Here is a 15,602-nt window from a genome sequence, read left to right as displayed (position 1 = left end):
AGCATTAAAGGGACGTTTCAGCATTTAGATGTATTGTCATGCACTAACTAACATCTACTTGCTGTTTGTTGTTTTAGGCTTCTCTCTAATGGATCAAAAGCAAGTTTAGATTGAAAGCTCTTACAATTAGGGGGTCACTGGGTGATGGGGTTTCTGCTGAGCCCTGTGTTTGCATTGTTCTACATTGTTTACTTTTGCAACATATAATAACCAAGGCTTTACAAAACTAGCATTGCTACTTTATTTTATTTTTCACTCCTCTATAGTCATATACAATTTCTTTCTCTTTGGGGCATAAAGTTAAGTGTGATTTTTCTGTTCTGTTTCTGTATTTTTTTTATATACATTATAGCCTATATATGCTGGCCCAGGCACCAATCTTTGTTACCAGGTTGTTTAAAGAGGCCCCCCAACTAATTTTGTCTAATTCTAAGAAAATTAATCAAAAAAGTTAATTGGTCTTATTTGTAAATGCAGTTGAAGGCAGTTTTTATATGGTTATTTACATTCTCTTCACCCTTGCCTTCCACTCCTCCTGAAATAACACTGCAAGCCAGCTGATTAACCAACCTGAATAAGAACCAACTTTTTTTTTATTGATTAACTGTTTTAAGGGTCAGAGCCAGAGAACAGAAAAGGATACACTAACACTGCTTGCATCTGCATTTACATTCTTAAGTTACTTTAAAACCCTTTAGACATTTGTAATTATTGTATATTGGAAAGTTGCTTAGAAATACATTAAAAAAAGTTGAGACCAAGCATTAGATGCTTAAAAATGACAGAACTGGTGTCTGGCTGCAGCCAAATTAGTCTGTCAGCTGAGAAATTCTCTAGTGATCACTGCCGGCTGTGATCCCACAGCAAATTGTGGTTCTTGCTGAGGGAATTCTGTCTATAGCCATCTTGGAGGTTTTGTTATGCAACTTCCACAGCATAATATAATAACGCAAATGTCGTGCCTCCGCAGGCAAAATTTGTATTTGCTCTGACTTTTTACATTAATGACTTTGATTTACATTTTCATGTCTCCAGTATTGCTCCATGCCCCATGTATTTGTTGAATCCCTGTGTATGATCTCTTTAGTATTTACTGCATGGCTATTCCATGTGCCTGTCATCCTTTCAGGAAAGATTTAAAATAAACTGAAATATATTCTGCACAGAAACTAAATATGTGTCTTAAGGAAAAAGAAAGGCAAAGTCACTTGGGGGTGCCAAAATGTTAGGCACCCCCAAGTGACTTAAATCGCCTACCTTTTACCCTGGGCTGGTGCCCCTGTTCGGAGAGAACAGCACCAGCCTGGGGTAGCAGCAATCGCTTCCTCCTTCCTGGTTCCGTGTGCGGAAACGAATGTGGAATGCAGCATGTTGCGGTTCACCTCCGTTAGGCACTTACATGTGCCGGATGCGCAAAAAGATATTAACATAATACAAGCATTTTAACACAAAATAGTACAAGGTGAAATATGAAATAATACATATGTATAAAAAAATTATATTTAATGCTCTGAAATTATTTTATTAGCTTGAGATAATGAATCCCCTTTTCTCAATGTATCTCCATATTTATGGTTAAAACGATATTAGATATTATTTCATTTTAACAATTCATTAGAAACAACAATCATAATTAATATTTAATTTGCTCAGATTAAAACACAAATAATTCATAAATAGTCTGGGACATCACTCGTGAAATTTTTTTATGCCACCCTTCAACAGGTATCAGGCTCCAAAGATGCTGGCAATATATGCTTAGGTGGAAAGTTCAGAGGGAACTAATTGCAGATAAAAAGTATATACAAATATTAGACTAGAATAATTGGGACCTAGGGTTTTCCATATAAGAAGTCTACTAAAATATAATTTAAACATTAAATAAACACAATAAAATTGTTTTTCCTCCAATACGGATTAATTATATCTTAATTGGGATCAAGCACAAAGTACTCTTATTATTACAGAGAAAAGGAAATAATTTTTACAAATTTTATGAAGTCTATGGAGGATGGACTTAATGTGGAGATTTCTGGATAACAGGTGAATGAATCCCATACTTGTATATGAAAATCTTTTGCTGGCTCTTTAAATGTCCATTCATGCTTTTATACAGCAAGAAAAAAGGTTTTGTCCGTATTCAAAAACTGTGCATGAGCCAATCTTTGCCATAAAACAAGGAAGTCACACAACCACACACTTCTTATAGTTCTAGAATATTTTCATAAATAAGAAGATGATGTTATATGCCCTTTAAAACTGATAACTATTGCTATTTGATATACCGGTAGGTTCTTAAACTTTGGAGGATGCAGTGCAGTTTGGGTGAGACTTTATTTTTACCTTGAATATTTCCAATGCTAATGCAAGTTGTATGTTTAGACCATGTTTAAGTAAAGTAATTTGTCAATAAGTATATGAAAATAATTCTACTGGCTTCTGATAAATGTTCTAGTTTAGAGGAGTTTTGAATGTCCACCCAGAATTACCTTTATGACTATAGAAACCAGCAGAATACTGCTTAAAGTGATGCTTGGGAAGCAAAGAGTCAAGTACAATATCACAGCCTGAAAAATGCAGTGCCTATTACTTTCTCACATCGCAGGCTGCTTTTCTGATTTCTTTTTGTTTTCCCTTTTTTACTACACGCAATGATTTACCCAGCATTTTCTGCTCTGAAATGTGTGTCCTGAGGGAGAATTACTATTATTGAAGGATTTTCAGCTCTCCGAGAATTTGTGAGATCTTTACTCTGTGTAAAATCCTCTCCAAATGCCTTGCTTATTAAGCCAGTCATGCATTTCACTGTAGGTTATAAAGCAGGAGAACGTGCACTTGGGGGCTATAAGCATATTTTAGTGTTACGGAATATCATTTATACACTTTTTATATAGTCAATATTACCCCTAGAGAACAAGATTAGGCTTTAAACTAAATCTACAGTTTTGCTCACCTTTGTATAATACTCTCTTTAATGGAATGAAACCCACGTAAATGAATATTTGATTAGAGCAAAAACCCAATAAATGAATACATTTATTGCACACAGGCTTAAACAAATCTTCCGCACACAGAACAGTAAAATGCTATAAAACTGGTATATCGTTTGCATTGAACTGTTTTAAAGGGCTAAGTAGTCTCTTGTGCTGTGGGTCTTGTTTGTGCCAGGGCACATTATTCAGACGGGCACCTTACAATTCCTGCTTATGCGCACAAAACACTGAATCAAGGTTGACTTTGTTAAACTGTTGACCTGTGTGGATGACATATGGGTCAACTGAGCAAATATTTTCTGTGTAGTAAATGCTTTACCTCAGTGTTACAAAGATCCCTGAAGAAATAAACATAGAAGTGAAACTTACAGAAAGGTAAAATCAGCACAGATGATGTGATAAAAACATGTGATTGTTTGCAAGGGAAAAGTATAAAAGTCTTGACTGGAGCATCGTTGGGACTTGCCCTGCCCCTTGCCAACCAAAACCCCGCCCCTCCTATACTTCACCTTGTTACGGGTCATTGGTCACCATCCTTTGTTGTTGTTTTTTTTAATGCTTCTAGGCTTTGTGTCTTCAAATGTGATCTTTTGTCTTGTCTCTTGATACAGGATTTTTATCCAAACTAGATCCATGTTTTAGAACAGTGTAGAATAGAGTCATAAATATCTGTGAGCAACTCAAACTATATTTTACTATACTAGGTATGGTATCCATTTTCCGGAAACCCGTTATCCAGAAAGCTCCGAATTACAGGAAGGCCATCTCCCACAGACTCCAGTTTAAGCAAATAATTACATTTAAAATAAAAAAATGATTACCTTTTTCTCTGTAATAATAAAAAAGTAGCTTGTACATAATGGTAACCAAGAATCCATATTGGTGGCAGAACAATTTTATTGGGTTTACTTAATTTTTGAATTATTATTTAGTAGACTTAAGGTATGGAAATCTAAACTACAGAAAGACCCCTTATCTGGTTAATACATCCTATACCTATTTTATAAGAAGGTTTTTCAAGCTTTGGAATTCATATATTAGCTTCTGTTTTTAAACACTCTTTGGGACAATTTTATTTTTATCATTAAATGGGGAATCCTGCAGGTTTCTTGCAGGCTCCCTAATTGTCCAGAGCTGGAATCTGAATCAAATTGATGAAATCAGATTTGCTTGATTGCATTAATTGGCCATTTAGAGCAATTTGAACATTTTTTTTTGTATTAATATCAATAGCTTTCAGTGATTTATTATTTTGGACCCCCCCAAAAGAAAGACTGGTTTGAACATTATGACTTTGGGCAATATTGTTTTCATGTTACCTATGTTAGTATCAACATAGGTCAAAAGAAACACTGATTAACTTTCATAGGGGATTGGTCTGAATTTAAGAATTCAAAACCTTTGGAATCAACCAGATTTAATTTAATTTGGTACTTTTAATAATAAATACCAAAATCTTTATATAGCAATTTATAGATTTCATTTATTTGCTCCTTGGTGTTCTATCCCAGCACTTGAAGGTAAATTGCATAATCCACTTTCCCTTCCTCTGAATCATTTCATACCCTTTTTCAAACTTGGGTAATATATCACTGTGTTCCTAGACCTAGGGTCCTGGGTGTGGAGCCATCTGTGTTAACTGGCCTGTATACAGTAATTATGCTAAGACAAGTTTGTAGCATTTCATATCTTTTATTTGTTCAAACTGTATGTTTAAACTTTATACAGATAGTAAATCTGTGTTAGGAGCAAAGAAGAAGTAGTTAAAGAATAAAAACATATCATATGTCTACAAGACATAAATTAGCCATTGGTTCAGTCTTTTAAATAAGTGGATTTGAAGACCAGGAAGGCCAAGTGGTCTAATCTTAGGTCACCATCCGTTTCTCCTTTAACCTAAAGACGGAAACCATCCTATTCAAGTGACAGTCATGATTACCTTAGAAGACATTAAATCAATGCAGATTTATCTTTCCTGGTTTATCACATGCAATTGTGCGTTTAGCCAGAAAGGTAAAGCAACTGTTGGATTTAAACAAAATCACATTGACAGTTTGACAACTGCAGTTTCAGTTATCAAAATGAGTTCTAATTTAGTTTTAGGTGTTTACAAAAAGTTTCTTTTAAACAAAGGAAATAAGGGTTTTAAAAAAACATATTGAACTTTCTATTTTGTTTTAACTGTGGTCTAAAATGTCAACCTTAATATTTCCATTAGCTTGTTTGGTAAGTGTTATTCATTTATGTAACTTTATAATGTTCACCAAAATGTAAATTGAATGGGTTTAAAGGAATACTGACACATTATTCAAAAATTCTGTTTTCTGTGAATGTCTTTTTATGTTAAACATACAATAGTAGTAGTTTGTGGGAATCTTCAAGGTACACTTCCTCACCTGGATATACAATAAGAAATGGCAAAATGAAGTCAGTACCTGAAAAGTGTCACTGAAAACCTTTCTTTTATAACTGTGTTCTGCTATAGTATACAAATGTTGCATCCATGTGGTGCAGTTTGGATGCACTATGGATAGACTATGGGGCCCATTTATCAATGTACGATTGAGTCCGAATACTTTTAGTTAATTTGCCCAACTTTTCCGTACTTTGCGACAATTTGTGCAACAAAATCGTATTTGACGCAACGAGTACGAAAGTTTCGGATTCATTCGAGATTCGGTATTGTGACTTCCCTTGGCCAGGTTGGAGCTGCAGAGTGCCATTGAGTCCTATAGGAGGGTTCCAAAAACGTGCACAGAAGGATCAAAGTCAGAAAGTCTTTCACACCTTTGACGATCGTTCCAATGCGAAAATTTCGGAACTTTCAGATCGTACCACAATATTTTTGTATGACAACGATCCGAAATTTTCGTACTTTTAGCACTCACTCATCAGAAAATATATGTATTATTTGCTTTACTATTAATCAGGCAAGCTTATTGTACCACCAATTGTAGGAAATAGGACTTTATGACTTCTACCCTAGATAAGTGATGCATTTCTTTTGACAGTATTCAATTCTTAAACCATTATTTTGTCCACCAGGTCCCTTCCTAAAAAGTTTAACTTATGTAGGGAAAGTTACTTTGCCTTTATGCCTGGGTAGATAATTTAAAGACCAAATGCATTGTTTAGGACTTCCATGCAACTTACATGGCAAGTGTGAACAATCTGGACAATCTATGTCTGTAGTACAGGGGCAGATTAATTTCTTCCCCTGCTAAAATAATGCAGTTTAGAAGGAAACTGGGGAACAAGGTAATCAAGCAAATACATTCTTAGTAAATCTTACATTTTGCTAAGAAATTTTAAGTAATGAGCATAGACAGTCCTTCAGTGTGGAGCATTGGGTATGTTACAGACTCACCAGACTGGGAACAGGAAAAAGGGGTCTGGAGGGAGTAAATAACACAATATAATGATAACAATATAGTGATTATTTATCCCCAATTGGACTTTGTTGCTAGAAATCCTAATAGGGACCCAGTAAGGATATGTATAGTTAGTGTCAAGATGGACAAAAGTTTTGTTTGATATAGTTTCATTTTATTTGTCACTAGCAAAGGTAATGCCTGTCCCAAGAAGTGCACTCCCTCCAATGGGCCAAACTGCCTGGGTGCAAATAAATAAAGTCAAATATTAAAAAATAGCAAACCATAGAACGTCATTGTGCATGTACTTCCACTGAGCATTAATATATATGTAAAGGGATATCTGCCTTTATCTGCCGATAAATGGATACTTCTTAAGAACAGTTTGATCTTACAGTGATTAGAAGGCAATGGGGTGCTGCCCTTAGTAATTCTGCTGCAGTTGCTTAACTTACTATAAAGGTTGGAAGCCAGGTTCTGTTCCTATCTCAGTTCTATGTGACTTCAGACAAGTCATTCTATACCATACTTTGCCTCAGGCATCTGAACTATTTTTGTAAGCTGCACTGAACTCTTAAATAAAAATGACTAAATAAGAATAATATACTGTATGTAAGACCACATTCCACATCTCCACAACTTGAATGCTACCCCTCTTGGGCTTATCATTGCCCTTAATAGATCAGCTTAAGAAAGTGTAGAGACTGTAATTACTAGTCACAGTGCAACGCTATAAACTTGGAAATACTGAATGCTTCTGCAAATTCAAGAAAATATTTCAAAATGGGAATGTTCAATAATAAATTCTTTTAAATGTTTACTTCATAAATAATACACACATGTCAATGTCGTGGCAGCCAATTTTTCAACTGCACTTGTTTACAGTACTTATAAATAAATTATAAAAAAAAATACTGTATTATTTAGATTTTTTTTTTTAACTTTGTGTTTTCTGTTATTTTATATATATCCAGAAATTCAGAAAGCCCCAGATTACGGAAAGTCCATTTTCATCAAATCATTTGCATTTTTTTAAATGTTAGCCTTTTCCTCTATAGTAATAGAACGGTACCTTATACTTGATGCCTGCTAAGATATAATTAATCCTTATTGGAGACAAAACAATTGATTTGGGTTATTTAAGGTTTGAATGTTTTTTTAAGTAGACTTAGGGGTAGATTTATAAAAAAAAATAATAATTATGTATTAAGCTCTAAACTCACATTTTGATATTTCTGAACCTAAAAGTATTGTGATCCTTTACACCTCAAACATTTAGGGTAACAGGACATATACACACACACACAAAGAGATTTATTATAATTTAAATTGTGGATTCCTGGCAACTTGTTATTACATTTATTAGCACTTTCTTAAAACATAACACAATTGTTGGAGCAGTTGGCCCATTTACCAAGCATTGCCCCCTTTATTCTTGCTAGGGTGTTTACCAGTCCAAAGAATTCAGTTTTTTTTACTTCTTTGAGTTGGGAACCGAGGCTGTGCAGAATGCTTGCTGACTTGTAAAGTGTCCAAAATATATCACAATACAATGTTTATGGGATAGTTTATGAATTGACACAATGTTGTCTAGCTTTCCCATATTGTATTGTTTACTACAACAAAGATAGAGCCTGTCCTTGTATTTCCTTAACAAATTATACCAAAATAAAAAAAATAAAAAATACAAAAACAGGAATAAAATATACGATTTTACAAATGAGAAAAGAGTCCAGTCCAAATGTGCTACTTATGAAACATCAGTGGTGGTTGATATAAGGCATTGCTTTAAATCTAGTACTGGAGTTAGGAGAAAAAATCTACAACTTCCAGCAAGAGCTTTCAGCTCTCATGTAAATGCTGGAAATTCTAGTTGGAGTGCAGTTTGATTGCTGTAGGTAAGTGAATCAGCTGTTAAACAATATGTAGATCATTATTTTCTGCCCCCCTCCCAATAAGGGCCCTTCTGATGCTGCAGCCCAGGACAAATGTTCTCTCTACCTTACTCTTTATCCAGCACTGCTCATATCTGGTTATTTTGCCTTCCCTGGTTCAGTTAAGCCACGTGCCATCATGAAATATGGTGTAAATGGATTGGAAGAAAAAACTGGAATGAGTGATCATAATATATGTGCTAAAACAAGATCCAAATAAAATATTTGACTCTACTTGGTTTTACCCAGATTTCTTAGAACTGCTTTAATCTCTGGTTGCTTTGTGAAAAAAATAAACATCTAAATAAACGTCCACAATCATAACTTAAATATGTTTACAATAGAATTGAATTTTCTAGAATATTTAATTATAGATCATAAACTCATATTATGTGGCCTGCATATATGCATAATTACCGTAGATTTATTACCACAATATGACAAATGCTAGCATTAGCTTTTAATATTAATACAAACGGTGCTCTTTTTCAGCAAATAAGTATTTCCCACGAGTATTTTTTTAAAAAGAAAGTGCATGCCTACGGTTTTCTTGCCTCCAAGATTTTGATTAGCATTGGTTAAAATTGCATACGATGTTAAAAACATGCAATGGATGTAGATGAACACTTGAAAGACATTTCTGAACAAAAAAAAACAAAAACTGGCAGCATTTAATAAAATGTGCTTGCTTAGTTATCAGAACTTATATCACTGGATAGTTAGAATGTCCTCTTTTTGTTACAGTGCTATTCCCAGGCCCCCAAACATTCCTCTTGAGATGTTTTGTTCTCTCATCTTCCTGGTCTCTATTCTTGTTTATATCCAGAATACATATTAGATCATCTTTGTTTGGAGCTGAAGTACAAGAGCTCTTAAAACACAAACCATTCACTTACTAATTAGCTGCTTCCTGTTCCTAATGAAGTGAGCATGCCGGGCTTGGATTAAAATTCAGCCACTGTTCTCTTTTGTTTGTGCTTCCAGATGTTTTTACTTTATCTAGGAGTTTACTTTGACAGCTACTGCTAAGTGATAAATCACTCATATTATGGCTGAAATGCATTTTGAAATTGAAATGTGGCGAACTTTGAAAATGCTCCAAAGATCAGTGTCACTTTGCAGGTCAATATTGGCTCTTTGCTTATAATTCATTCGGTATTGGCGTATGCAAAGCAGCAATGGAATATATGTCAACATAACACGCAGAGGTACATGGGATTATCATTTTGCTATCATCTACACAATCTACTGATGTAGGATTAACCATGTCCTTGCTGCCCAAAAAAAGCAAAGACTATATTAGACTCTGAAAGACTGTATAATAGGAGTACAGCACCCAACCCATTCTCCAGATTTCAGGACATACATTTATATTTGATGCCTACATTGCTGGCTAACATTTAGCAAGTAACAAACAAACAAACAATTTGGCAACACATCAACAGTACAGTAAATATACATTCAGACCAAATCACAAACTCAATGGCCTTCAGAATTGCTATTCCCTTACTGCTTTGACTCCCAGTGTTGTATAGCCGCTCAGTTTAGAAAGTTGTGTATTAGCCTATAGGCACAGCAGACTGATCTTAGGGGCACATTTATGAATGCTAAAGTCTATGGGATCGAGCATTCGTATCCCAAATTAACTTTCACCCACTGATAAATACACTTACAAAGACAAATTCTTTAGGAATGAATCTACATACTTTTCATCTTGATTTCCAACATATTTGAGGTAGACTAAACTGTTATTTTGATGATAATTAATTCACCGTGCCCCAAATTTCGTAGAATGTATCAGCAGTTTCTGTTATATCATGTAACTCTCAGGTTTTTTTTTCTATTCATTAGAAATAATACATAAGCATACATAAAATGGCCAGACATGTGACTTTACAACACAACAGTTATAATTGATAACTTGCTATAAACAGTATGAGCTACAAATAACTATGTAAAAATAATTTTAACTGATTTCCTAGCTAATTAAACATTTAAATGTGTTTTCTCTTTTTTTTGTTAGAAAACCGGACGTACATAAAGCCACCAATAATGTACTGAGGGAAGACCTGTCGGAGATTGCTATTTGAAGATTACACTGTTCATGAAAAGGGTCCCTCCCAGCCTTTGATGCCTTTATTATAGAAAGAAAAAAAATATGAATAGAGCATGAAACTTGAAGGACGTTTTCGGAACTGTTGTAGCGGTTGCTGCATCAACAACTGCCATGTCATTTTAGTAATAATGAGAGATTTTTCTGCAAAGTTTCCATAGAAAAGCCAACCAAAAGGACACTGTTAGTGTGTAGGCCCCAAATAGAGTTGTTTTGACATTGTAAGCACATGTAAAACAAATCTCCACTTTCTCTCAACTAAAAATTCAGATGGGACTCCAACACTTTGTATTAAATAACCATTTTGCCCCCTAAGATAAAATAATAAGAAGAATTCAGTTAAGTGGGAGGCTAATGCCTAATGAAAACATTACACTACACTCCAAAAAGTCCTTTCCAGCTTTCATTGTGGCTGAAATGGAACTTCTTAATGGCTAATACCACTCATCACAGAACAATATAATTGTGTTTATAAATCTAGCTTTGTTTATTGAAGCTGATACTCAATATATATTACATTTTCAAAAGAAATGTGTGTACATTTTTTTAATAAAACAATGCTGTACAAATTATTCTTTCATTAGATGACCGAATAAAGTGCACGGATGTTGCCCTGGCTGCTGGAACACCTTCTTATGTCCAGCTCAGCATTTGGTCTTTTAAGAGAAACGATCATACAGTAGAATGTTAGATAATGGGACCTTTTAAGTATGGATTCTCTGTTGTACCATATTAAGTTAAAGTATAACTTCTTTGTTAAAATGTTCTTGCTAAAATACAGTATTAAAACATTTTTGTTTGACTTTGGAAATCTTTCATTTTTAATGCCTAATTTAATGTATTATATGAAACTGAACAGTAAAAGCCTGTTAAACAATTTGACTGTGTCCCACTACAAGATTGGTTTAATAAAAACAAACAAAATACACCAATGTTAAATACACTGTTTGCAATAATTTGTATATTAGACACCAGTTTGTTCATATTTTGGTATATATGCCAATAGCATTTACCTTCCGCTTATTTAGAGAGAAATTTAGTTCTTATCTCTTAATCAAGTATAGAAATAACTATTAGTGGACTGGAAAGCTTCCATTTTACTTCCAAAAATTATTCCAGGGAATAGAAGTCAAAGGACCTACAGATGATGTTGTACTACAACTCTTTAACTGGACATATGAGCGGATTTTTCCCCGGTGGTCAATATTGGATCACATTGATGGCCTGCAAGCCATCAGGGCAAGGAGCACATCAACAAGCCAATGCACTGCCTGCCCTGGTAGGATTTATAAACCTGCCAAATTAACATCTGTCTGATTTCCAGGCAGATATCCATGTGACGGGCCTATCTGAGGGCCCCATACATAATAATAATAAACAATAAGGCCATCAGCAGCTTTTTAATGGCCCATATATGGTCACCTTTAAAAGCATCTGGATAACTTTCTAATGCTTTACACTAAAATAAGATTGCCATAAAGGTGTAGGGTTGCCATCTGTTTTAAAATGTTTTACTGTCCGGCGAGGGGGGCAGAGATTAAAGGAGATGGACTGTGACAATAAAGGGGTGGTCATGTCATAGAGGGTGCAGGTTGTGACCAAGGGGGAGGATTGGTGAAGAAATAGTATGAAGCAATAATGCAAGAGTGGATTACAGAGAAGAAAGAGGGGTAAAGTTGGCCAGGTTGAGGGCCTGAGTGGATAGGCCAGAGCCTCAGCTTAAGGGTATTACAAATTTCTTTGGAACTATGTTGCTGGTAAATTTGAAATAGTGCCCCTGGCAGGTGTTTTACCGGCTAGGCTAGTAAAGTACTGCTCAGGAGGCAGCCCTATTGGGAGTCCTGTGCAATCAAGTGGTGCCCTTTGTTCATGGTAATTTTGTCTCTGTGCACTGTGGGGTTCATTGAGAAACTCCGTGCAGAGCAGAATGAGTCACAAAGTGAACAAATTGGCCCTGTGCATGTGTATATACATAAAGCAGGACAAGACTGGTGTATTTATTGTGCAAACAAAATTGCAAATTTTTCTGTGTGCTACAATTGTCCTTAAGAGCTTTTTAAATATGACATAATTGCAAATGTGAATGTTTATATCACATTTTGTGTTCACATTAAGCCACATCCTTGGTGGTGAAAAAAATATTTTTCATAAATGTATATTTGCAAAATTATTGCAGCAACCATCAGCCACACATAGTGGCAACTTCATGCAAACAACTATCTCATTTGTGAAATGTGCATTTCATCATAACTCACAATATAAGGAAAGATGGGCACAGCAGTGCAATACATATACATTTAGGGGAAAACATGCACAAAACAGCCATATTCAAATAAATATGTGCTGCAAAGTTTATAAATGACCCCCAGTGTGTTAAAAAAACTTATTTTATAAAATGTTACCATTTTTACTGCTTGGTAAAATGTCATGTATCATCTGGTTACCACTTGGTAAATAAAATATAAATCCTGACAGATTTGCCAAAGACTTTTTCAAATCATTAGTCCCTCATTAACTTGCATTAATTCCAGTGCAATGCTTGTAATTTTGAGAGGATCAACACTTCAGTAAGGTGTTAGAGGTCAGTGCTGCTGCTGGGCTTTAGCACCCCATAGAATAAAATAATGTTCAACTGTCCAAAGCAGTCAAACATATGATGTACTGACCCATTGATTGCTTTGCTAAATGTGTCAGTTTGTTAAAAACTTTCCTAAATGTATGGAAAATGTAATATTCAAACTGATGGAATCTTTCAAGATTCCCAAGTATTACATTTTATAAATCAGCTTGTGTTTGTTAAGTGCTAAATGATGGGGTTTATGGAAAAGAATCTGTGCACTCCACAGTTTTTTTTTAGCGTACTCTTCCCTTAACTAGTGTGCACCAGTGGCCATTTCTTTGGCTGGAATGGGATTCCTGGTTTAAAGGATGGCTGTAGAGAGGAAAACAAAAGCATGGTCAGCTGAAGAAGATTCATATGGCTGCTCTGCTATAGGAGACAGGGCTCATTTATGTCCTCAAGTGCAGTATACTTTTCCCTGCAGTGAGCTGTGTGTAAAAACACTTTCATTAAAGTCTATGAAGATTCTCATTCATCCAGGTCATGATATATAGTATTTAGTAGAATTAAGTCTAAAATCAACTGGACTTTTCTGAGTTTTTCTTGAAAACCTTTCACCGCTCTGAGTGGCTTCTTCAGTTCAACAGAAATTTTGAGAGTCTCTAGTTAGGGCCAAGGTGCTTATACCTACCTTTATCAAGGAACCCAAATTATGCTGTTGGACAAACTAGATATTGTACTTGTATAAGACTAGTAAGATAAGTAAGTAACTCTGTGGGCCCCACCCACTGAGTTTTAATGCACAGCCAGTGTAGTATGCTGATTGGATTCCTAAATGTATTTTAGGGGTACCAACAGTGGGTACCACATGTTGTACAATATTCACATACTAGTGAGTTAGAGTTCTTAATGTGCCATCAAAATGGAAATAAGCAGTTCCTATCTCCTTCCCCAAACAACCTTTTGCCTTTCACAGTATCACTCTTCTGCTATGTAATCTCCCATTTAGGGTGTTAGCTATTTCCCTTTCCTCTTTCTCCTCTTTCATTTTTTAACCCAGGACTTTATACGTGCCTTTTTCATTTATCCCAGATTTCACTAAGCAAATATTTTACTGTTAAAATAAACCCACCTTAATGGCAAACTTAAAAAAAATGGCCTCTAAGATATTGCAGAAGAATTCTCTGTGTTGTAAAATTTCACAATACTTTGCATTTCTGTAGCAGGAATCTTAAAACTTCCAGCTGCACATCTTAAATTAATCTCAATATTTTTTCAAGAAACCACTATCTTTTTACTTACAGAGCATTTGGTTGAATGAACTTTATTGATTTCTAATTTGCCCTTCCAAGAAAAGCTTTAAATGTCAAACAGAAAGCAAATTCTTAAGCCATGTGTGCATAGTTAACAACAAAATTATGATTATCTGACAAACCCGGAGTTATGGATCAGTATACCGGATTATCAGTGTGTTGTTTTAATGCTGAAATAAACTTAGACAAAATAAAAACTATAAATTATTATAAATATAACTATTTATAACCATCCATAGATCAGTTTATACATCATTTTACTGTATAGTGGGGCTCTCACATTGTTGTTGAAGAGAGTTCTCAGGGGATTATTTATATTAATTAATAATCTAGGAAAGTTAAAATTTTCTCAAATACTAATACAAGTAATTCTAGTTATAGTTAATACTAATATTAATTATTCTATTATCATTGGGAGCCAATCAAATTTAAACCTTACACATCTTCCTGCTTCTGTCAAGCTGCTCTGGTTTTTCATTGCTTGATACACAAGTTACACACATTTCTATAGCATTTATGGACGTTCCTATGAAGGTTACATAAGTAAGTTTATAAAATGACCTGAGTTTGCGGTACCCAGCCAGGATCCCCATTGGGTCAAAATTTGACCAGGCCGGGACAACAGTCCCCCCTGTACCCTACTGCTGGTGCCCCTGGCATGCCAGAGAACCCTAAAACCAGTCCACTCAGTAAATGAGCAGACCTTTCTTTCAATATGTGGGCATGGGATCCATTTTCTGGAACCCATCATCTAGAAATATATGAATTATGGGAAGATCATCTTCCACAGAGTCCATTTTAATCAAATTTTTTAAATTAATTTCCCTTTTCCCTGTAATTATCAAACAGTGCCTTGAACTTGATCCCAACTAAGATATAATGAATCCTTATTGGATGTAAAACAATCCTGTTGGGTTTATTTCATGTTTAAATTATTTTTAATAGACTCAAAGTATGGAGATCCAAATTATGAAAAGACCCCGTATCCTCTGGATAATAGGTGTGATACATTATAAAGTATTTGCCTAGCAAACATCCAAGGCATTTAATATGCTCACCTAATGCTGCTGTTGTGTTAGACATGAGACAATGATCTGATAAGAGCACAAAAATAAAAACAATATAAAGAAATAGCCGTTTGCTGATAAAATGTGGAAATATTAATTAATATTATTTAAAGTTCTTTTAGAATGGCCCCTTGCGCCCTCCCCAACCACATTGCCATCAATTATTCTTATAATTATAATAATACTAGATCTTTAACTTCAAAGTTGCATTGTGAGAAGCTTTTCAGAATTTGGGCTTTAGTTTTCCTTTA

At 34.8% G+C, this 15,602-nt stretch overlaps 1 protein-coding gene across 6 annotated transcripts in view; it reads left to right on the top strand.

The window, feature by feature from the left end:
• Window positions 1–11,350, top strand: part of dach2 (dachshund family transcription factor 2) — a 323,436-nt gene extending 312,086 nt beyond the window's left edge. For 5 of the 6 annotated variants that reach the window (XM_031906819.1, XM_018096094.2, XM_018096093.2 and 2 more), the window contains one exon: window positions 10,322–11,350. In XM_031906819.1, the coding sequence (XP_031762679.1) occupies window positions 10,322–10,359 (38 nt within the window). In that variant the 3' untranslated portion in view covers window positions 10,360–11,350. 6 annotated transcript variants of the gene reach the window in all.
• Window positions 11,351–15,602: the final 4,252 nt, after the last annotated feature.

Source organism: Xenopus tropicalis, chromosome 8 (assembly GCF_000004195.4).
Source record: "Xenopus tropicalis strain Nigerian chromosome 8, UCB_Xtro_10.0, whole genome shotgun sequence".
NCBI lineage: Eukaryota > Metazoa > Chordata > Amphibia > Anura > Pipidae > Xenopus > Xenopus tropicalis.
Note: the sequence above shows the minus strand (reverse complement) of the source record. Positions and strands in the feature narration are given on the sequence as shown.